General features: G+C 41.2%; 1 protein-coding gene across 1 annotated transcript in view; it reads right to left on the reverse strand.

Moving 5' to 3' along the window:
• The window catches only part of GRK3 (G protein-coupled receptor kinase 3), a 128,080-nt gene that overhangs the window by 57,622 nt on the left and 46,980 nt on the right, over positions 1 to 23,478 (reverse strand). The window contains exon 3 of the mRNA XM_047088070.1: positions 9,002 to 9,075. Within this exon, the coding sequence (XP_046944026.1) occupies positions 9,002 to 9,075 (74 nt within the window). The remainder of the gene's footprint in view (positions 1 to 9,001; positions 9,076 to 23,478) is intronic.

Genomic DNA, 23,478 nt, shown 5'->3' on the forward strand with positions numbered 1-23,478 from the left:
AAACAGAGGATCTGGCTTGGTTGATTACTTTTGTTGTTTTAATATTAGGTAGGTCCGTAGGTCAGTGCAGAATTCTGGGATAGAAGAGGTTCACGGAAACGTTTCTGCCTAAACAAGTAAATGAACTCAAGAAATTATAAGCCTTCATGGAATTATTATCCTAGATAACAAATGTAATGAAATATAAGTCTATGTTCCTGGGGGCCTCAAAAGCAAGTTGACACCTGTTTAAACAAATGCTGATGCTATGGGAAGTTTTCCATGAACTGTAGCAATCCGACCACATGGAACATTCTTGTTTCTTGGGCAAATGATACGCTGAACCACAATACTAGCTTTATTAAGAGCCTTGTAGCTCATGAACTCCCAACCTGAACAACAGAAAAGGTAACTCTCAGTAGGCAAAGTAAGAGCCTCAAGTGTCTGTGGCTGTAATTCAAAATTCACTTTCTATTATCAGGAGGACCACTAACTAGAGAACATGCAGTCAACTATCTGTCAATCTAGCCAGGATGATCTTATTGTAGCCTATGCATGGAAAATGCCACACCTCTAACTGGGGCAGTTAGGTTGACCAGGTAACCTGAGCAGGCAGAGGCCTGAGTTCAAGGTGAAAAGTCTCCCCTTGCGCAGGCAAGAAGTGTGGTGGTCATCGATGACGAACGTTCACTGATCATGTGGTCCCGTTCTGCCTGGGTACTTACAAAGTTCACAGCTGAACACGCAGCCTCAATAACCAGAACCCTAAGGGCAAGCAACTTCTGGTCCCCAGCTCCAGTTTCTTACTACCATTCCGTTGAGATGGCCTTGTAAAGCCACTGATGGCTTCCGCAACAACTATACATTCTATACTATACTATACGCTCACCTTCGTGAGGGATCAGAAGTACAAACATAACCGGGAAGGAGCACCAAACAGAAGCTGGCAAGTAAGAGAGGATATTCTCGAAAATAAACAGCAAGAGAGAGGGAGCTCCAAAATTCTGTGTGTGAAAACTCTGCCAAGATCTCTGTTGGACCCTATAATGACCTGCGAGCATAGCAGATCCAAAGCAGTCCAGATAAGGCTACAAGAATTGGACAAGATTCGGCTGTTACTCATAAGACAGAGCTTTTGAAAACTGAGTTCAAGTTAATTGCTAAAACAAAAAATCACTACCCTTTCAAGAAGCATACAGAATTTAGAGTACATATCTATAATATATTAATCCCAATGTACAAAACACAATCCAAAACTATCCTACACATCGGGGCACCTGGGTGGCTCAGTCAGTTGAGTGACTATTGATTTTAGCTCAGGTCATGATCCGAGGGTTGGGGGATCGAGCCCCATGGTGGGCTCCACGCTGGGTGTGGAGTCTGCTTAGGATTCTCTCTCTCTTTCCCTCTGCCCCTCTCCCCAACTCAATGCTCTCTCTCTCTCTCTCTCTCTCTCTCTCTCTCTCAAATAAAGAAAGTAAAATAAAAATAAGAAAACAAACTATTCTACATACCAAGAAACAGGAAAATGTGGCCCACACACTCTAAGAGAACAGACCATAAATGAAGACCATTCTGAGATTACTCTGGTGTCGGAATTATCAGACAAGGATTTGATGCAGCTTTATAACTATACTTCAAAGACGTAACAGAAAATATACATAAAATGAATAAAAAGATAGGAAATAGCAGAAGAAACACATTAACTATGGGAAAAACCAAATGGCAATTTTAAGACTAAAAAACACATTTGAAATAAAACCTTCAATGGATGGACATAACAGAGATGCCAAAAGAGTCGATGAATTTGAAGAAAGATCCATAGAAATTACCCCCACAGAAAGAAAAAATATTTGGGGAAAAACACTGAATAGGGCAGCAGTGATCTTCAGTATAACATCCAAAAATCAAATACACATATAGTTGGAATCTCAGAAAGAGGGGAAAGAGAGATTGAGGTAGAAAAATGCTTTAAGGGGTGCCAGGGTAGCACAGTCAGTTAAACATCCAACTTCTTTTGTTAATGTTTATTTTTGAGAGAGAGAGAGAGAGAGAGACAGAGACAGAGACAGAGAGACAGAGAGAGACAGAGTGCAAGCAGGGAAAGGGCAGAGAGAGAGGGAGACACAGAATCCGAAGCAGGCTCCAGGCTCCGAGCTGTCGGCACAGAGCCCGACGAGGGGCTCGAACTCACAGACTGTGAGATCGTGACCTAAGCCGAAGTCGGACGCTCAACCAGTTGAGCCACCCAAGCACCCCAAGCATCCGGCTCTTGAGCTCAGCTCAGGTCTTGATCTTAGGGTTGTGAGTTCAAACCCCATGTTCGGCTCTGCCCTGGGCGTGGAGACTACGTAAAAAAAATGCTTTAAGAGTAATGGTCCAAATTTTACCAGATTTGATGAAAGATAGTAAATTTACAGATTTCAAGAAAGTCAGCAAACTCTACAAAGGATAAACAAAATATCTAAAATTACTCCATTAAAATACAGATTGTCAGAAATGGGGGAGGGGGTGCTGAGCAAGATATTTTTATATTTGTCTCAATGAAACACACTTAATATATAAAAACACTGGTTGGAAGTAGAAGGGGAAAGATGTATCATGAAAACAGGAAGCATAAAGAGACTGAATGGCTACATTGATATCCAGTGAAGTCGTCTATAAGACCAAGACTATGACCGGCAATGAGGAGGAACATTTCATAGGAAAACACATAACATCATAAACACATATGCACCTAATAACAGAGCTTCAAAATACATTTTAAAAATGACGAGAAAAAGAATAGACAATTCTACAGAGTTGGGAGATTTTTATCACCCTTCTCTCAGCAACTGATAGAACAACTAGATCTAAAATCAGTAAAGAGGGGCACTGGGGTGGCTCACTCAGTTAAGTGTCCGACTCCATTTCAGCTCAGGTCATGATCTCATGGGTACATGAGTTCAAGCCCTGAGTCTGGCTCTGTGCTGATAGCTTGGGATTCTCTCTCTCTGCCTCTCCCCTGCTCGTGCTCTCTCTCCCTCTCAAAATAAATAAATAAACTTAAAAAAAATAATTTAAAAACTCAGTAAAGATGCAGAAGGTCTGTCCTATCAACCCCCTTAATGTTAATTGATATTTAGAGAATATTCAGTTAACACTCCCATCTTAAATTTTCCATGGGCTTTAGAATAAAATCTGAATTTGTTACTCTGGCCCCCAACCCCATCTCCCTCCTCAACCTCATCTTATCTCACACTACCCCACTCCTCTAATCCACTATGAACATACCATGGTGGTCTAATTTCAGTTCCTCAAACATGCCAAGTTCTTTCCCACCACATGAGGGGCTATGTCTTAGCCCCGTTCAGCCTAAAATGCTTTCTCTCCTCCCCCTGCTCCCATCTACAAAAGACTAGCCTCCTTGTCAATCAAATCTCAGTTTACATGCCCACTTTTCAAAGAGTCAGTCTTTCACCCATCAGTGTAAAGTGGCCCCCAAGTCACAGTACATCACATTCAGTTCTGAGTCTGTTTTGAGTCACTGCATAGCAGTTATTACTTCCTGATACATTTCCTGTTATTTATTGCTTGTTTATTGTCTGTTTCTCTCGACCAGAATAGAAGCTCAAGGGGGAGCAAGGGCTTTGTCTTGCTCATCCAAGCAATGCCTGGCACTGGCGGCTGACGTATACTGGTTGAATGAAGAAAAGTCTACGGATTAACTTTGCCTCTGATCTTATATTTATTCTCTGTTCTCCATAATTTATTTCTAAATCTAGGTATATTTACATATTTTAATAAGCTGCCTCCAAATCTCATTGGAACAAGGAAGCAGAACCAACACACTGAGCAGTAACTATGCGTCAGGGAATGTTCTAGTGTCCTGCAGTCACACACACAGCCTTAAGAGACAGGCGCTGCCACCACCCTAAGTCTTAGCTGAGGACACCCAGGTAGGTAAGCTAGAAATCGACTGCCCAGGTTTATATAGTCAGAAACTGGTGGAGTCTAAAGCCAAACTTAGGTGGGCTGAATTTAGAGCTGGTGCTCTTAACCACTAAGTTACAGCCTCCCGTAAACAGCATGTTACAGATACAGTTTAGAAAGCAACTGTCCATCCAGCAACTTATCTGAGCCTCACAATCAGCCTGTGAAGCAGCAGGTGATGATCGGTAACCTCGTTTCACAGATGAGGTAACTGAAGCTCAAATATGAAGCATCCATACTGTGTGCTCCTCAAGTACAGGAACAGTGTACCCTTCACATTTATAAGCTCCAGGTCTGAAACGCAGATGCTTCAGAGATGGCTCAACGACTGGCCCCACATCCCACGGCAAGTGAGAGGCGCAGCTATACCTAGAGCCTCGCTAGGCCTTCTATGAGTCAGATACAGATGACGATGAATGCCAATTACACACGCAGAACAAGCAGGCATAGATTAAGTATCACAGAGCATTACAGACAACAAATGACGTGGGAATCGAAGATGTAAGCAATCATGGAAGACTGGGCTAGCTGTCCAGAGAGACTTGTTAGCAAATACGTAAAGTGAGTTAGACCTTAACAGAAGCTAGGGAAGGCAAGCAGCATTCTAGGCTGGAGGAAGGACATAAGTAAACAAAAAAAAGAATGTGCTCCATGGTTAGTGGAAGTTCTACGTAAGAAGGTAGCGAAAGATAAAGACAGAGAGGTAGGAAGGTAAGTAATAACTAATATAGAGATATGTGAATGTCAGGATAAGTTATGAGGCCTTAAACATGCTGGAAATGGGACCCGAGAAAATGGAAGTACAACATATAAAATATACATTGCAAGGTATCTGACAAAAAAGAGTCTTCTAGGGATTGGGGTCATACAACGGCCTCCAGAAATCATCAGACTGATAAAACCAAGGGCACAGAGAGGAATTATTGATAACCTCAGTGCTTAAAGGCTGTACTAATTTAGAAACCTGTATTTGAAGCCCCAAGACTGGATGGTATCTTCAATAAAAGAATATAGAGCAAGCTCCTGAGGAGCTTAGAAGAGTTATCCTCCAAAGCGATCATCTGGTAAGTTAGATCCATTGTGCACCAAACAAGAAGACAGGAGTGAAGAGCTGGAAGCACACCAACCAAGAGAAATTCCAATGTTTAAAAGCTCAAGTCGAAACACATCTGCAGTACTCACCGCCATACTGGCAAGAAGTGCTCAAGAAGTAACCCAAGTAGACTGCCCACGTTTCAACCTCGCAAAAGTTATGTGTTAAAGATTTCCCTGTATTTGACAAGGTGATTTAGTACTTGCTGAAACTGGAGAGGTGAGGCTTTTAAGAACAGAAAAAGAAATCTTTGACAGATGATGCTGTGATACTCATCCAGATTAGAATTCAGATTAAAATAACAAAAGTTACAGCATAGTGAGTAATATCCTTCTGATTTGCCTTATTTTTTTATATGATGCTAAATGTACATCATCATTTGACCATTCTCCCTGGAAATACATTAATATAATTTTTAAAATATCAAGTTATCAAGTATATATATAAAAAAATTTCAAGCTTTATATATGATCCAGGAAGAAAAGAATATCCCTCCAATTTTCAAACTTGTACAAAGATTACAAAGGAGTCCTAAAATGCTTGAGGATAGGATACATATGTCCTTTTTAATATATATTTTAATTTAAAATATTTCCTATTACTGTTCTAATTTCTTCTTTGACTCATAAATTACTTACAAATGTATTCACTTCCAAGAAGTCAAGGATTTCTTAGTAAACTTTGTTATTAAATTTGAGTTTAATTCCACTGCGGTCAGAAAACACTCAGAACAATTTTGATCTGGAAATTTGCAGGAGTTTTCTTTAGGGCCCAGCAAATAATTTCTTTTGATAAATCTTCCATGTGTACTTTAAAGAAGGCAAATTCTATTTCCGCTGGGTGCATCATTCTATATACGTCACTTAGGTCAAGTTTATTCATCCCTTTATTAAGATCTTCTATATCCTTACTAATTTTTTGTCTGTCTGTTCTATAAACTCTTGAGGAGTGTATGCTAACATCTCTCACTAAGAATGTAGACTTGTCTTATTTTAGGTCTGTCAATTTTGGCTTTATATATTTTGAAGTTAGCATTATTTGTACCCAAGAAGTTTAAGATCGTAATCTTGACCCCTTTATCGTTATGAAATAATCTCTAGTTCCAAGTAGCGTTTACCATCCAGCTTTGCTTTGGTTGGTATTTGTATCTGTGCGTCCCCTTCCATCCTTCTGTTTCTAGTACACTTGTAAGCAGTATATAATAAAGTTCCGGTTATTTATCCAGGAAGGCAAACTTAGACTTTTACTTGGGAGTATTTAGTCCATTTACATTAAATGTAATTACTTATGCAGACGGATTTATGGCTACCATCTTATTCTTTGTTTTCAATTTGACCTATCTAGTTTATGTCCTTCTTTGATTCCTCTTTCCCTTTTTTATGAATCCACTATTGTCTTATTCCATTTTCTCTCTTTCAACTTGTTAGATATATACTTTTTATTCTTATAAGAGCTGTCTTAGAGATTACAATATGTATTCTGAACTGATTACCAGTCAATGCAAATTATTACTTTTACTATCCACCCACCTTCCGATAATCCTAGGATCTTAAAACACTTTAACTTCTTTAACCCCTCTCTTGCTTTTTGTGCTATCATATATTTTAGTTTTATATATATTTTAAAATCTAAAAGCTCTATTATTTTGCATGGTTAACATTCATTTATATTTTACATAGATGTCACCCTTCATGATGACCTCATTCCTTCCTGAATTTCCATCTGGGATTATTTTCCTTCTGCCTGAAGTATCTCTTTTTAGTATTTGTTGCAATGCAGGTCCAGGGCTGACAAAATTCCCTTAGTTTTTCTCTGAAAATATCTTTATTTCACCCTCATTTTGAAGGAAATTTTTGCTGGGAATAGAATTCTAGGTTTTCTTTTTTTTTCTTTCATTACTTAGATGGGCACTTCACTGCCTGGTTTTTTGTTGTGCTGTTTTAATCATTTGTTTTAAGATGTCACAGTCTATTATTTATTGCTCTTTTAAAAATAATGTGTCTTTTTCCAACCTCTGGTTGCTTCTAAGAGTTTCTCCTTGTCACAGGTTTCCATGGTGTTACATTGATGTGCAAAGATAGGTTTCCTTTGTAGCCCTTCTGCTCAGGGTTCTAAGTACCTTGAATCTGTAAGTAGCTGCCTTTCATCATTTTGTAAACCTCTCAGTATTATCTCTTCAAATATTGTTTCTGCCCCATCCCCTCTCTCTTCTCCTTCTGGGATTCCAATTCTACATATGTTAGACCTTTTAACCATGTCCCACATGTCTTTAATGTCCTTATCTTTTTCTTTTCTATATTCTTTCTTTTCTGTTTTAGTGTGAGATTATCTACAGACCTGCCTCCCTATGTATTAACCCTGCCTTACATTGTAACCAACCTGCTATTGATTCTAGTCATTAGGTTCTAATTTCAAATATTCTAGAATATTATATCCTACATATTATGTATTCTACATAATATTCTAGAATATGGATTCTACACAATATTTTAGAATATTCTACATATTATATATTCTACATAACATTCTAGAATATGTATTCTACATAATATTCTAGAATATTCTACATATTATGTATTCTACATAACACTCTAGAATATTTGAAATTAGATGTTCTAGAATATCCATTTGGTTCTTCATAATAAACTGAGCTGAGATTCACTATTCCTCCATTTTTTCTTCTTTTCCTCTATTGTCTTAAACATGTTATTTAGTTATTTTTCAAGTACTTGTTAGCTCAGTATATGAGAAGACTCAATATCTGAGTCTCCTATCAGTCTGCTTCTATTACTTTCTGGGTCATATGATCTTGTATCTTAGAGGTTCAATAATTTTTTACTGTGCGCTGAATACTGTAGGGTCTCTCTATATTATCTTCCACCTGCAAAAACAGGACACAGAGGGTTCCACTTGTACTCTGCTACACAGGTGGGGAGAGGGCTCATCACCCAATATGGGATGGGGCTGGGCTGGGTCTCCATTTTTGTAGGACCCCGTCACCTCTGGTTTGCCCCTATTCCCAAGGCATGGCTCTCCATGGAGTTCAGTGAGAAGTCTTTGTCAGCACTAGATTCAGTCCTGCCCATACAAAGTTTTCAGATAGGTCTTTGGCCTCCTGTCCCACCCGGCCTCAAACCTTGACATAAATCTCGACAGGGAGAGTAATCACATGTTTGGGGCTCCTCCAGTCTCATTTGTTTGTTATTCTAGCCCCAGAAACCTCTTCTGGCTTCTCTGTCTCCCAGAAGCAGCCTTCTACCTGGGGCCAAACCTGGACCATCAGACGAGAGTCTGGAAATCAGCGGCTGCCCCACGTGATAAGTAGCTACAGATCTTTAGTGTAAGTCGACCGCTCCCTATAGGGTTTTCATCTCTTGCCGGTTCTGTTTTCAGACTCCTGCTACTGCAGGTCCATATTTCAATACAGCGCCATAAGGCTGTGGGAGATTTCAGTGAGGCTTCCAGAAGCTCCTGGCCTATCTCTTCAGCGACCTTCCCAATGTCTTACTGGGAAAACCAGCTGTGTGTCCGAGGCTCCCCTTTCCCACCACATCTCCCAATTTGTCACTCCAGCCATGTGTGACCGGAAGATGTTGCTACTTTCTCTTTCACTCAGTAGCAGCCCTCTGCCTCAGCTAACGTTTCCAGAGTCAGTAAGTTTCTGCAGAAAATCAAATCACTGCTGATCCTCAGCGTCCCTCTCAACAGTAATCCCTCCTCTAGAATTTTAGTCCAACGGTTCCTAAGTGCTCCCAGAGCACTCCAGCGCCCTTAAAAGTAGGATGCTCATAGATGTCGTCAGTATCTATAATCAACTACATATTATACCTTGTACTACTAATTACGGTCAATGAACTTCTTCATATTTGTAAGATACTTAGTAGTCTCAATATTTTCCAAAGTACAGTCTAAATATGCTTTTAAAATAAAAGCATCAGTAAAACAGTTACTTCTTACCTCTTCATAAAACTTCACCTGAGGTACAGCTTCATTAATTTCATTCAAACAAAAATCTTTAAATAGCAAGAAACCTAAAGGAAAAGAATAAAAAATTTCAGGGTGGGCAATATGTTGAATTTTTACCCCACAGGGTGTTTTCAAAGTAATATGTTTATACCTCAACCTCTTTCTCCCCTACCTTAAAAAATAATAATAAAGACTTCAAAGGGCTAATTATCCCCTAGAAGGAAATACTCTGGGTAAGGTAAGAGTACCACACCCCTGGCTCCTTGCTTTGGGGTTCCTTCTCTACTGGCAACCCCCCTCCCACTTTTAAAAACTGCATGATAAACAGAGCCAGTGATCAATGCTCCTCAGGGCTACTGGTCTCTACAGCAAACAGAAGAATCACCCAAGAAATAAGAGCTATGGGTATGGTGTAAGTGTTGGTAAGAGTCTTCATAAAGCTAATAAATACTACACCCACGGAAATAGGACCGAACTCTCCTAAAAGGCTTTCAAGACCTTCCCACCAGCCTTTCCTCTTACACTTACTACCTCAAAGTCCTTCAAAATCCCCAAATACCTTGTGCCAAAGCAGACTACCCACTCCCAGATCGTGCTCTGCTCCTTCATAGCTCCAAGCCTCACCTTTAAGCAATCAGCCCCTTAAGAATGGAATACCACCTCTATTACACAGTGCCCAGTACACAGCAGGAGGCCCCTAGATGTTTGTTGAACAAATGCTTATTTACGTAACCCTTCCCACATGAGTCTGTCAAAGTGCTTGGCATACTCCAACCGATTATCTAACTTATAAGTCATACCCGCCCCGGCCCCGGCATTTGCAAACCCAATGCCTAGGTTAATGCCTGGCACATAGTCAAGCCTAAATGACTGAACGAAGTTGACTAGGACAGGGTGATACCAGGCCGAGGGTGGAGAGACTAAAAGTCAAAAACAACTAAAAAGTCAAAAAAAAAAAGTCAGAAGGAAGAAGGGACGGCTGGAGGAAACAGAAGTCACAGATGGGAACTGAAGGAAAGACTCAACGAAGAGTCTAAGACGTAGGGAGAAGGTAGACCAGAATTCCCCAGGTAGGACAGAGAGAGGCAGAAGAAGCAGATTTGACAGCTTTCATCTGAGGTTACCTAAGGAAATCACGTCACTTGAACCTGTCTGTTACTGTTCCATACATTCCCCTCCACAGTTCAGGAAGATGACCTCTGAAAATGGTAGATGCTCACTGACTGGAACTAGGAGAAAGCATTAGGACCAGGCCAAACCAACTAGTGTTGGCTAAAGACTGGCATCAGGGACATGGTCAAGCTCACCTCATCTCCAGGCACTGAGGACACCCTGACACATGAAGCCAAGAGGAAATTCAGGAAGCAGACAAAGAGGAAGAGCTGACGAGGCAAATCTCGTCATTAACATTTTTATTTTAAACACGAGCAACGGTTATCTTTTCATACTCATGGCATTTCAAAGTAGGTAATTTCAAATTTCCCTTGGCATTTCTTCTTTGACTCATGGGTCACTCAGAAAAATGTGCAGTTTGAGTTCCAGGTATTTTGGGGCTTTCGGGTATTTCTATGATACTGTTTTCTGTTTAATTCTGCTGTGGCCAGAGAACATGTTCGGTAGGATTTCAATGCTTTCAAATTTACCGAAGCTTGGCTTTGGCCCCAAATTTGGTCCACGCAGGTGAATGCTTCATGGGCGCTCGGGGGAAAAAAAGGGTATAGGGTAGAGTGTTTCGTTAAACAAAATAAAAAGGCAATGAGGCCAAGTTGGTTGACAAGGACTGTTCAAATCCCTCCTCAAAATCCTTACTGAAAGTCTCCTTATTCTATCCATTATCAACAGAGGACTGTTGATATCCTCATCTATACTTGTGGATTTGCTCATCTTTTTTTAGTTGTGTCAGGTTTTGGTTCATGTATTTTTCTATTTTGGGGAGAGAAAACTAAAATGAGAACTGATGCTATTTTTGATCACATGAGAGATGTTTTTGCGACGCCTAGACGACAGCACGAACTAATATGCATCTACACCGGCCACCGGCTTTGGGCTGAACTTGGAATCAAGGGGAGACTGTTCACCATGGCCCATCATGCCCTCTGGAATCGAGGCTTTACTTTCTCCTCCAGCTTGGACTGTTCTCTCCCAAGCTCACTGCGCTGAGGCCGTGGGCCTGCGTCCCATGCGCTCTTTAACACTAAACTTGATACGCTCCCCGGGTTACCAACTTGCTGTCTGCCCTGACCTTGTAGAGCTGCAGAGATCAGCTCAAACACCCCCCCCCCCAAGGCCTGGTAGGATTCTCATTAATTTTCATTCTCTTTCTCTCTCTCACACACATGCACACGTAGACACACATGTGCACATACACACATGTGCATACCACACACTCTCTACGGCACTTGTGGCTAGCACAAATGATCATATGCATATATTAGTTTACTTCTTTATTACCTACCTCCCCCACAAACACTGGAAGCTGCTTATGGAAAGACCATATAGGCCCTATTCTGTACCTACATACGCAGGAACAAGACCATCGTGACACGGACGGAGTGAGGGAGAAAGAACCAAGGAAGGAAGGAAGACTGGGGTCGGGAGGGAGGGGGCGGGGGGACAACGGGAGATGAGGGGCAAGTACGGAAAAGGGAGGAGGGAAAAGAAGGAGAACAAGGGAGAGAGGGAGATGAATGAATGCACACCCAACTACAAATGTTTCTACCTGCTTCTTTAACGCAATTTCCATTGTCAATGTGTGGGATGAGCCAAAGAATGACTGTAATACTCTACAGGGAAAAGCCCCATGATTTTCCTTATGTCTGCACACAAACTGAAGCCCTACTTTCTGTCACAGCAGCTGTTAAAATGGAACAGCAAGAAGAAAGGTATTTTGCCTTCTGGATAAATTCTAGATCACTGTGTTATAGGCTGAAAGCAATTTCCTTCACTGGGCTTAAATTACACACACACACACACACACACACACACACACACACACACCACAAATGTAGCATTTTACAGATTAGAATCAAAGCTAAAGGGCAAAAATAAGGAAAAGTTTGCCTAACAGATTCACTTCATCAGTGTGCTTTCTCCAGATTTTAAAGAATAAAAAATAGTGACCTGATACCTGCTTTTACTAGATAACTGTGGAACGTGTTTACCCCTATTTTTATATTTGGACCACTGCAAACTGCCTGAATACTGATTAACTTTGGGGTGTATATGACATCCAGAAAAGGTAAACCACCCCAATTTGTCACAATATTTTGCAAAAATTAGGAGAAAGAACTGTATTGCTTTTTATGAAATACCAATGAGAACTTTTTATAATATACAAATATAACTTTTATATTGCTTTTTATAAAATACCAATTAAGAACTTTTTTAAAGTATCAAATATACATGTCTATTAGAAATTCTGAAATGTTACCTCCTCAAAATTTTTCAAAGGAGAAAGAAAAATGTGAAAAACGTCTTACAAGAAATAATGTCCGTGCCACGTTTTGCCAAGGAGATTCTAACACTGGGAAGGACAGACTGTGTAACTGTAAAAGCGTCTACCAATATTGACTGATTTGACAAAGCACTTCCTGAGTATCTACTAAGAGCCACAGTGGCTCTACACTGGGGATGCAATGGTGAAGATAAATAGAACTTGTCCCATAGGCGCTTATGGGTTGGCATAAGGGGCAGAAAACAAAGAAGTACACAAAATAAGTGCAATTTATGGTAAATGAGATAAAGGAATTTTAAAAAGTGCTGAGACAGATGATAAAAAGGAGATGAATGTCCATACAGAACGCCAATAAGACCCCTCTGGGCTGTGACATGAACAGAGTACAGTGTTTCAGATTAGAAAAGGCTAAAATGTTTAATCTCTCTCCTATTCAATAATGTATTACAGGTCTTAGCCGGTGCAATAAGGCAAGAAAAGGAAATAAGTTATTCAAGATGGAAAGAAAGGAAGAATTAAAACCGATTCTATTCATAGACAAGCTGGTTATCTATACAGAAAATCCCATCTACAACATAACTACCAGGATATATGAGTGAATTTAGCAAGGCTTGAAGGTACAAGGCCATTAGATAAGCATTAATGACATTCTGATATGCTCACATCACAATTTTACATTTTTATTTATTTTTGAGAGACAGAGCACCAGCAGGGGAGGGGCAGAGAGAGAGGGAGACACAGAATCCGAAGCAGGCTCCAGGCTCCGAGCTGTCAGCACAGAACTCGATGCAGGGCTTGAACTCACAAACCATGTGATCATGACCTGAGCTGAAGCCGGACGCTCAACTGACTGAGCCACCGAGGCGCCCCATCACATCACAATTTTAAAACAAGTCCATCTACAATAACATCAAAGAATAATCAATACTTAGGAATACACAAAGAAGAGATATATAAAACTACTCTGCTGAAAACTACAGAATATTACTAATAGAAATTAAAGACCTGACTAAATAGAAAGATATACTCAGTTTATTGGTTGGAAGCCTCAGTCTTGCTTGGATGTGTGGTCTCCCAAAATTGATCTTTAGATTCAACACAAACCCAGTCATAATCCCTGGAGGCTTTTTAAAGAAACTGACAAGCTTTCATTTTAGAATGTCTAGGGAAATGCAAGAAACCTAGAATACCCAAAACATGTTGAAACAGAAGAAAAAGTCCAAGGACTTACACTACCCAATTCAAGACTCATTACACAGACATGGTAATCAGTGTGGTACTGGCATAAAACTAAATCAGTGGGGCAGAACAGAAGATCCAGAAAAACTCCCTCCCTTCGATGGGCAACCTATTTTCAACAAAGGCGCTAAAGCAATTATTGGGAAAAGAAGGTCTGTTCAACAAGTGGTGCTGGAAAAACATCCAAATGCGGAGGGAAAAAGAAAAAAAAGGAACCCTTGCCTCACGCCTTATAAATAATTAAACTAAGATTGATGACAGAATTAAATGTAAAAGGTAAAACTCTAACACTTCTAGAAAATGTATAGAATACCTTCACAGAAAATATTTATGCAGAAGATTTCTGAGGCAGAACACAGAAAAAAAATAGTAAATTAGACTTGATCAAAATTTAGCACTATGTTCATCAAAAGACAATTAAGAAAACAGACCGGCCACCGACTGGGGATAAAATATTACAAAAACTTAAGTCTGAAAAAGGCCTTATGTCCAACTTATATATAGTTTTTTAAAAAGCCTCTTACACATCAATTTTTAAAAGAAAACCACCATAAAAGAGTGCATAGAAGTTTGAACACTTCACAATGGAAGCGATACAAACGAGCATTAAGCACATGAAATGGACTCCACATCGTTGATCATCATGCCAGCGTAAATTAAGTCACTTTGAGAAACCACTGCACAACGACTTGAACGGCAGAGCTAAGAAGACTGACCATACTGTATGTTGGCAACCAGAACTCTCGTTTGCTGAGGAGCATATACGCTGCTTTGGATTCCTCATGCCTCTGAATCCACAGGCCAAGAAGGGAGTCGCTGTGTGGGCTGGGGTGACTGATCCAGGGGACATTGAACTAATCCTCCAGAGTAGAGGGAAGGAAGAGTATGTCTGGAAAACAGGAAGGAGACCCCCTCTCTCCCAGTGTGGCCCTGCTCTGTTGTTAACATCAATGGAAAACCACAAGAACCCAATTCAGGCAGGTTTGCTAATGGCCCAGACCCTTCAGGAATGAAGGTTTGGGTCACCCCACCAGGTAAACAACCATGACCAGCTGAGGTGCTTGCAGAAGGTAAAGGGAATACAGAATGGGCGGTGGGAGGGGGTAGTTAGGAACACCAGACTGTGAGTAAGCAGATTGCTCTCCATAATGGGGTTGGCAGCCACATCATTCAGGGAGTTGAAGTCCTGACTAGAAGAAAAGACCAGTCTCCCGTGAGCAAGAAGAAATTCTGCCAGCAGCCAGCCTTCGGACTCCACTTGCACATCAGCTCTCTTGGGGCTTTTGAGCCTGCCAGCCCACCCTGCAGATTTGGAATTGCCAGTCTCCATAAACACAGGAACCAATTCCTTATAATTAACTTCCCTCTCTGTGTCTGTCTCTGTGTCTGTGTCTATGTCTCTCTCTTTCCTTCCCTCTCTCTCTCTCTCTCTCTATATATATATATACACACACACATACATACACACACATACACACACACCCTATTGGTTCTGTTTCTCTGGAGAACACCAGACTAATACAGATGTTGAGCACGCTGCAGAATGTATATTCACTTGGGAAAACAGTCTGAAAGCCTCTTATAAAGTCAAACACACACTTAACACACAACTCAGCACCTCTGCTATTAGGTATTTACCCAGTGATAATATACGGCTCCAAAAAGACATACATGAATCTTCATAGCAGGGGGGTTCACAATTTATTTGAAATAATCCAAAGTCCGTCGACTGAGGGATAAATAGTCATATTTTCACGCAAAGGAAGGCTAGTCAGAAATAAAACAAAACGCTAATACATACAGCAACATAAGTAAATGTCATTTTGCTTGTCCGAAGATGCAGACATAAAGGAGTATATACTATAGAATTCTCTATATATGAAGTTCTAGAACAGGCAAAACTAGTCTGTAATTTAAATAAAACAAGAAAAGGGGACATGAAATTGACCGGGAAGGGCATGAGGGAACTTTCTGGGGACGGAAATGTTCTGTGGCTTGATAGAGGTGTGGGTTATGCGGGTTTATGCATTTATCAGAATGAAACTGTATACAGTACTGCACGTAAAATTTACTCTAAGCAAATATTAACTCTAGCTAGTAGGTTTGCTTTTCACAGTAGCATGAGTTGGCAGTTCTAAAACTATTCATGATGTGTTCTAGGCTTCTACAAATGAGTAAATACACTGAGGGTGACAGGAGCCTTCTTGGAAAAGGGATAAAACAAGGAAAGAAAAGAGAATGTATACTGTACTAAAGGATTGGAACAGGGTATCCATTTGAGATCCATTTAAAACAATTTTTTTAATGTTTATTTACTTTTGAAAGAGAGAGAGAGTGAGAGTCGGGGAGGAGCAGAGAGAGAGGGAGGCACAGAATCTGAAGCAGGCTCCAGACTCTGAGCTGTCAGCACAGAGCCCGATGCGGGGCTCAAACTCGTGAACCGTGAGATCATGACCTGAGCTGAAGTCGGACGCTTAACCGACTGAGCCACCCAGGCGCCGCTTGAGCTCACTTTTTTAACCAGCTAGACAAACAGATATACACAAACAGACATACATACTCCTTGCTTTTTAGTTAAGAAGACCTAGAAGCAATGAACACGTCTAGCGTACAAGTTTGGAGGCTCTAAACACCATGCTCTATTAAAAGGAACTACGATCCCTTGAAGAAAAGACTGGTTGATTCTACAGCAGGGACAGTGAATACCAAGCTAAGCTCTAGACATCTTACTACCCCAGACAGTAGGACAGTGCTCAAAGGATGATGGGGACATATCAAAAGGGCACAGGAACCAGCTCGAAGAGGCTCCCACTAGCCAAAACTAGGGCAACTAGGACATCAAAGTAAATAATATTGTAATGGATTATTACCACTGGCTAAACTAAGGATCCATGAGTCCATACTGATAGATGGATTGGGAGAGGGGCAGGAAAGAAAGAAAGAAGAAAGAAATTAAGAAATTAAGAAATTAAGAAAGAAAGAAAGAAAGAAAGAAAAAGAAAGAAAAAGGAAGGATGGAGGGAGGGAGGAAAGAAAGGAGGAAGGAAAGGAAAACAGGGGAAGGGAGGGAATGAGGAAGGAAAAAAGGGAAGGAAAAGGTAGGGAAAGGAGGAAGAGGGCAAAGGAAGATGGAGGGAAGGACAGAGGGAAAGCTCTTCCTTAGAGACAAATGCCAATTAGCAGAAGGAATAATGGAGTACACAAGTCAAGGCGTGCTAAAACAGAGGGTAAAAATTTGATAATATTTATATAGTCTCAAAAGCAATTTCCCATAAATTACTTATTACTTACAAAGGAAAACCCACACGCTTTAAGCAAGGGATCAAAATTAACATCACCAGCACCGGGACCAAGCAGCATCATGACGGGCTGGGAACAGCACATCTCGTCTGCGGTCTTCCTGGCAAAATGCATACTCTGAACCTAACTGCTCGGGAAGAGTAGACAACCCAAAAGAAAGGGACATTTTACAAAACTGGCCTGTACCCCTCAAATGTGTTGAAGTCCAGAAACCCAAAAAAGGCTAAGGGACCTGGCCCGATTAAAGGAGAACGAAGACGTGGTGACAAATAAAAGCAAGCTTGACCCACGACTGGATCCCAGGCTAGGAAAGATTACAGCCAAGATGGACATTTGGGGACAACTGTTAGAATCTGGACATAGTCTGTGGATTAGACAACAATACTGCACTGGGGTCAAGTCTCCTGATTTTGAATGTTACAGTGCCGTTATCTCAGGGAATGACCTTGTTCTTAACACACACGAACTGAAACAGATAACGGTCAAGAGGTGTGAGGTCTCCAAACCGCTCCCATGTGGTTCAGAAACAAATCGCAGTGAAAGACAGAATGATAAAGCAAAAGCGGCCGGATATGTGCGATGGTGCGGCCATCTAAGGGGAACGTAGGAGTTCCCTGAACTGTTCTTATCGCTTTGCTTTAAGTTTGAAATTAGAGAAAACTATAATGCTTAAATGTATGTAAAAACAAAAAGTTACAAGAAAAAAGGCAAAGTCATAAAAAATAACACGACTGAAGGGCGCCTGGGTGGCTCAGTCGGTTCAGCCTCTGACTCTTGATTTTGGCTCAGGTCATGATGTCACGATTCATGAGATCAGGATCAAGCCTCACATCAGGCTCTGTGCTGACAGGGCGGACCCTGCTTGGGATTCTCTCTTCCTCTCTCTCTGCCTCTCTGCCCCTCCCCTACTTGTGTGCACCCACGCATGCACGCTCTCTCTCTCTCTCTCAAAAAAAAAAAAAAAAGACTGAAATTCTATACCATTTATTGGAAAAGAAAGGGAAGTTATACTAAAGAAAACTGAAATTTGGCTTTTAATAATTAAAAATTTTAATGTGGATTTTTCGAACAGAAATTATTGCTATAAACCTAGCTTTTCAAATATTTATTCCCTTTATAATTAGTAATTTTCCATCCACCTAAAAGCTACAGAGTTCTTGAATAAACACAATATAATGGGAAAGCTAATATAATTTAAACAGAGCCATGCTTATAAGCTCCACTATAATTAAACTTAATTCTAAGAGAGAGGGGAGAAAGTGACTTAATGTAGAAAATTAGAGCTACATGTTCCAAGAGTTCTCTAAAATATTTTTTTCTAACAATGTGAAGATTATCATTTCATGCACTGCATTTCCATATGGCCTTCAGAATGAACCACACTGTGCAGCCATTCCAAATCCCACATTTCTAGAAATGTTCTTCAACTCCTTCCAGCACCCCTTAAAATAATTCCTTGTCACTTGTCACCCACTAGCACAACACAAACCAACACATGGTTCCATCAACCGCACTAGACTGTCTCTAAACCAGGATTAGAAGTGTTACACATTAGACCTCCTAGCTTAACCTTCCATGTAAACAACTTAACAAAACAGGTGTTGGGAGGTCTCTGATATTAGCACTTTTTTTTCAAGTTTAAAAGGAAAGGCCTCGGGGGAGCCTGGGTGGCTCAGTCGGTTAAGCATCTGACTCTTGATTTTGGCTCTGGTCATGATCTTGCAATTCGTGAGCTCAAGCCTTATACTGGGCTCTGTGCTGACAGTGTGGGGCCTGCTTGGGATCCTCTCTCTCCCTCTCTCTCTGCCCCTCCCCCACTTGCTCTCTCTCTCTCTCTCTCTCTCTCTCTCAAAATAAACTTTAAAAAAAATAAAATGGGGGTCGCCTGGGTGGCTCACTTGGTTAAGCGTCTGACTTCAGCTCAGGTCATGATTTCAGTTTGTGGGTTCAAGCCCCGTGTCAGGCTCTGTGCTGACAGCTCAGAGCCTGGAGCCTGCTTTGGATCCTTCTCCCTCTCTCTCTGCCCTCCCCCCACTCATGCTCACACACTCTCTCTCTCTCTCTCTAAGAAAGAAACAAACATTAAATAAATAAATAAATAAATAAATAAATAAATAAATAAATGGAAAAGGCCTTGGATTATCCAATCTCTATATTTCTTCAATTCTAAGATTCTATTACTCTAAATAAAATAAAACTAATCAGATTATAAAGGCATGGAATGAATGGTGAAGAACACATAAACATAACTAACAGTCATGAGGTCACAGAGAAGAAAATCAGACACAGCAAGCTGGCGAGTTGGAAAAGCCCATGAAGGCACCCAGACAGGAAAAGAAATCAGTACCATGATGGTCCAAAAATTTAAATAAAATCAACCAAAGACAGTGAACACTTGCCAGAATTCTGCTGTGCAAAATAACAAAAAGCTTTTAATAATCAAATTATTTTTTAATGAAGTATAAAGTTTCCTAGTTAGTGAAGAGGCATTCAAATAGAACATAAAAAATAAACTATTTAAATTACCACCTTGAAATATTAGAATTCATCTTTTTTACTGAGATAATGGAACCAAGAGATCCTTAAATTTTAATTTGAGAATTCAACTAATTAGATTTATTCAGAAATTTGTTGCACACCCACTATTGATAGAATATTTCTATATAATAGCAATAAATAATGGGAAATTTATATTTAAACACAGTATCATTTGTACTGACACTAAAACACAGAATGCCTGAGAAAAAATCTAAGCCGATACGTACATGATTTGTATGCTGAAAATTACAAAATACTAATGAACAAAACCAAAGAGGATCCAAATAAAGGGGAAGAGATACCATGTTCACAGATCAGAGGACTCAATATTGTTGAAATGTCATTTTTCCCCAAATTGATCTATAGATTCAACACAATCCCAGTCAAAAACCCAGTTGGAATTTTTGTAGAAGTCAATAAGCTGATTTAAAATTTTGGGGCGCCTGGGTGGCTCAGTTGGTGGAGTGTCCAACTCTTGATTTCAGCTCAGGTCATGATCCCAGGGTCGTGGAATTGAGCCCCATGTCAGGCTCTGCACTGACCATGAAGCTTGCGCAAGATTCTCCCTCTCTCTGCCTGTCTGTCTGTCTGTCTCTCTCTCTGTCTCTCTCTGTCTCTCTCTCCCCATCTGCCTCCTCCCCTGCTCATGTGTGCTTGTACTCTAAATAAATAAATACACAAACAGACAGACTTTTGCCATTCAACCCAACAATCCTCTCCTAGGTGTTTACCCTAGAGGAATGAAAAGATGAATGCTCTTATATTCACAAAAAAATCTGCCACAGATATTTCTGGTAGCCTTATAGACTAACACCCCCAAACTGGAAATAACCCCCAGGTTCTTCAACTGGCAAAAGGCCTGTAACATATCCATAAGATGGAACCCTGTCCAACGATACAAAAGAATCGGCTACTGATACTGCACTATGAGTGAATCCCAGGTGCATTACTCAAAGTGAAAGAATCAGACTCAAAAGGCTACATACTCAGTGACTGCACAGAAAACAGAGCGAGGGGGGCACCTGGGTGGCTCAGTTGGTTAAGCTTCCGACTTCGGCCTAGGCCATGATCTCGCGGTTCGTGAGTTCGAGCCCCGCGTCGGGCTCTGTGCTGACAGCTCAGAGCCTGGAGCCTGCTTTGGATTCTGTGTCTCCCTCTCTCTGCTCCTCCCCCACTCACGCTCGCTCACTCTCTCAGAAATAAAGAAACATTAAAAAAAATTTTTTTAAAAAGAAAACAGAGCAGAGGTTGGCAGGGAGTGGGGAGTGGGATAGGGGCTGACCATGAGGGGACACTAGAAAATCTGGGGAGATGATGAACTGCTCTATATCTTAATTTCAGTAGTAGTTATATAACTTCACGCATCTGCCAAAACTCAGAGAACTGTATCCTCTAAATGGTGACTTTTCCTTCACTTCAAGAAACCTGACCCTCTCCCCCGATGAAAAAAGTAATGTGAAAGAAGAAAGAAAAATAAGATTGAGTACATACAACAGGAACAAGGCTCCAAAGATGTTCCTGAACAGTGGCTGTAAGTGGGCCACAAACTGGGATCAAAAATTTCTAGAAGCCAACGCCCGATCACTTATATGGTCATCGATGTCTACAGGATGTTTTCCAGAAAGCACACATTTGTACAGTAGATAAAATCATTCACACCCAGAGGCATGGGAGCCAAGAAGGAAATTATAAAGGTTTTTGATAACACAGAGGTCGGCAACAACTACTCTCACACATCCAGGATACACAATATTCTTGTAAAAATGAAATTGTAAATAATAAATAGATAAGCAAAGTCACAAGAAAAAAAAGCATACAGATAGTGAAAACTCTCAAAGGGTGTTGTATCCCTCAAGGCTGAATATTACTAACCTAAATTCCCAAAGAATAATTCTTCCTTTCATTTGTTCCAAGTTCCAACAGGAATAAGTAAATATAAAGTGAAATAAATATTTAGCTAATTACACTTAGCTATTTCACCTAAACCTTAACTACACTTATTTTTATTTGACTCTACCAGATTAGAACTCTCACTTCTTGATTTAAAACTTTACAGGAGAAAATTATACATGAAATGTAAGTTAGGAATACTGTCCAGAGTTAGGTCTTCTAAAATCCAAGTTATCCATTCTGCCCCTGATTTAAATTCATGACATACATGTTCAATGAAATACTCTTAGATTAATTAATGGGTTCATTTATTTAGATAATGGGGAGATGTGGGGCCCTGAATATTAAGAATCCAGTAGACAAAAAGCACAAATGGTAATGGACGTGGTCAGAAAAAAATTCATGAATGTTCCCAGAAATTAGCTCTTGACTCAAAAGGGAACAAAGAAGTCAGGATGGAGAAGAAAATGTGGAAATACAATGGCAAGAAAACTCTATCTAGAGTCTCCTAACAGCTGCCTTACTTTCAGCCTTTTAAAAACATTTTATTATAAAATGGTAGGGGGTGCCTGGGTCGCTCAGTCGGTTAAGCATCCGACTTCAGTTCAGGTCATGATCTCGCAGTTCGTGAGTCTGAGCCCCGCGTCGGGCTCTGGGCTTACAGCTCGGCGCCTGGAGCCTGCTTTGGATTCTGTGTCTCCCTCTTTGACCCTCCCCACTGTGCTCTGTCTCTGTCTCTCTCTCTCTCTCAAAAATAAATAAACATTAAAAACATTTTTTTAATGATAGAAGAGAAAGGTCACCACGCTAATACTCTTTCTAGACTGCGGTCGATGTTTTCGTCTGTCACGGGTCTGTGCACATCCAACAGTAAACAAACTGACAATTAAAGTGAGATGCAAAAATCACTTAAAATGAAACAGAAATATTATTCTAGTAAGCCACCCAATGCATGTTTCCCAAAGACTTCTGCGGGAGCACCTGTTAAAACTGACATTATGGAAACTGGGGTGTGAGTGTGCATGCCACAGAGGAAGACACGGCCAGGACAAAAGGGGTGGGCGTGTGTGGGGCGTGTGTGGCCGTGCACCTGATGAGTCTAACCGTGATCTTAACAAGGAAGAAACAGAGCAAGAGTCAACCAACGGATACACGCGAGCCTACTTTGTCATCACTCCTGAGGCTATGCACTTAGGATCTGAGCACTTTTCTAGCGTGCGGAAACATAAACGTCTCACTTAAAAGAGAATCAAGCCCAATGTATTTACAGCATGACACTCTAAGTGTGAAACGAAGGGCTTCTCAAGGCAATTGCAATCTCACCGGAGGTATGGACAGACAGACTTACTGCGCTACATCAGCTGAGGCCCAGCCGGCTTTGTAGGGGAGAGAGGCACCCCTTAGACCGCCCACTGCAACCTCGCCTGGCTCCCTGCCAGGTCTCCAGGTCCCTTTCCAGTCCCTCCCCATGCTGCTGCCCTGGCTCTTAGCACGCAGCTCCCCTGCTGTTGAACTTCTCGTCGGGGCTGCACAGAATGCTGGGCCTCCTTCCAGGGCACGTGCTGCCCCACCGCCGGCCCGGCCAAAGTGCAGTGCACACCCCAGCCGCCCAGCCCGCCACATCGAGGGAGGGCCTGCAGGCGCTGCACACTTTCAGATGCACTCGCTCCCCAACCGAGCCCAGCTCCTCTTTTCCCAGAGCCCACCCCAGGCTAGGGCCACCCCAGGGGGAGCCGTCCCTCTTCTCTGCCCCCACGGCCCGGGGTTCTTAGCTCTTTCAAGGCATGAGTCCGCTACGCTGCAACTATCCATTCTTATTTTATGAACAGACAAAACAGTTCAAAGTGTGAAAAGTATACTGAAAGGCATGAAGTGAAAAGTTCCCTTCCCGGCCTGTGTCTCATCTTCCTAGCCATGCGCCTTCACCATCGCCCCCAAAGAGTCACGGCTGTTGGTGTCCTGGTATCTCTTCTGGAAGGCGGCGTGTGTCACTTCTGGGCCACGGCTGTTAAGAAATCCGTGTGATTTCCTAACCCTCTTTCACCCA

This window comes from Lynx rufus, unplaced genomic scaffold (assembly GCF_022079265.1).
Source record: "Lynx rufus isolate CCGP_SWC_20201006 ecotype Redwood Valley unplaced genomic scaffold, mLynRuf1.p SCAF_24, whole genome shotgun sequence".
NCBI classification, from domain to species: domain Eukaryota; kingdom Metazoa; phylum Chordata; class Mammalia; order Carnivora; family Felidae; genus Lynx; species Lynx rufus.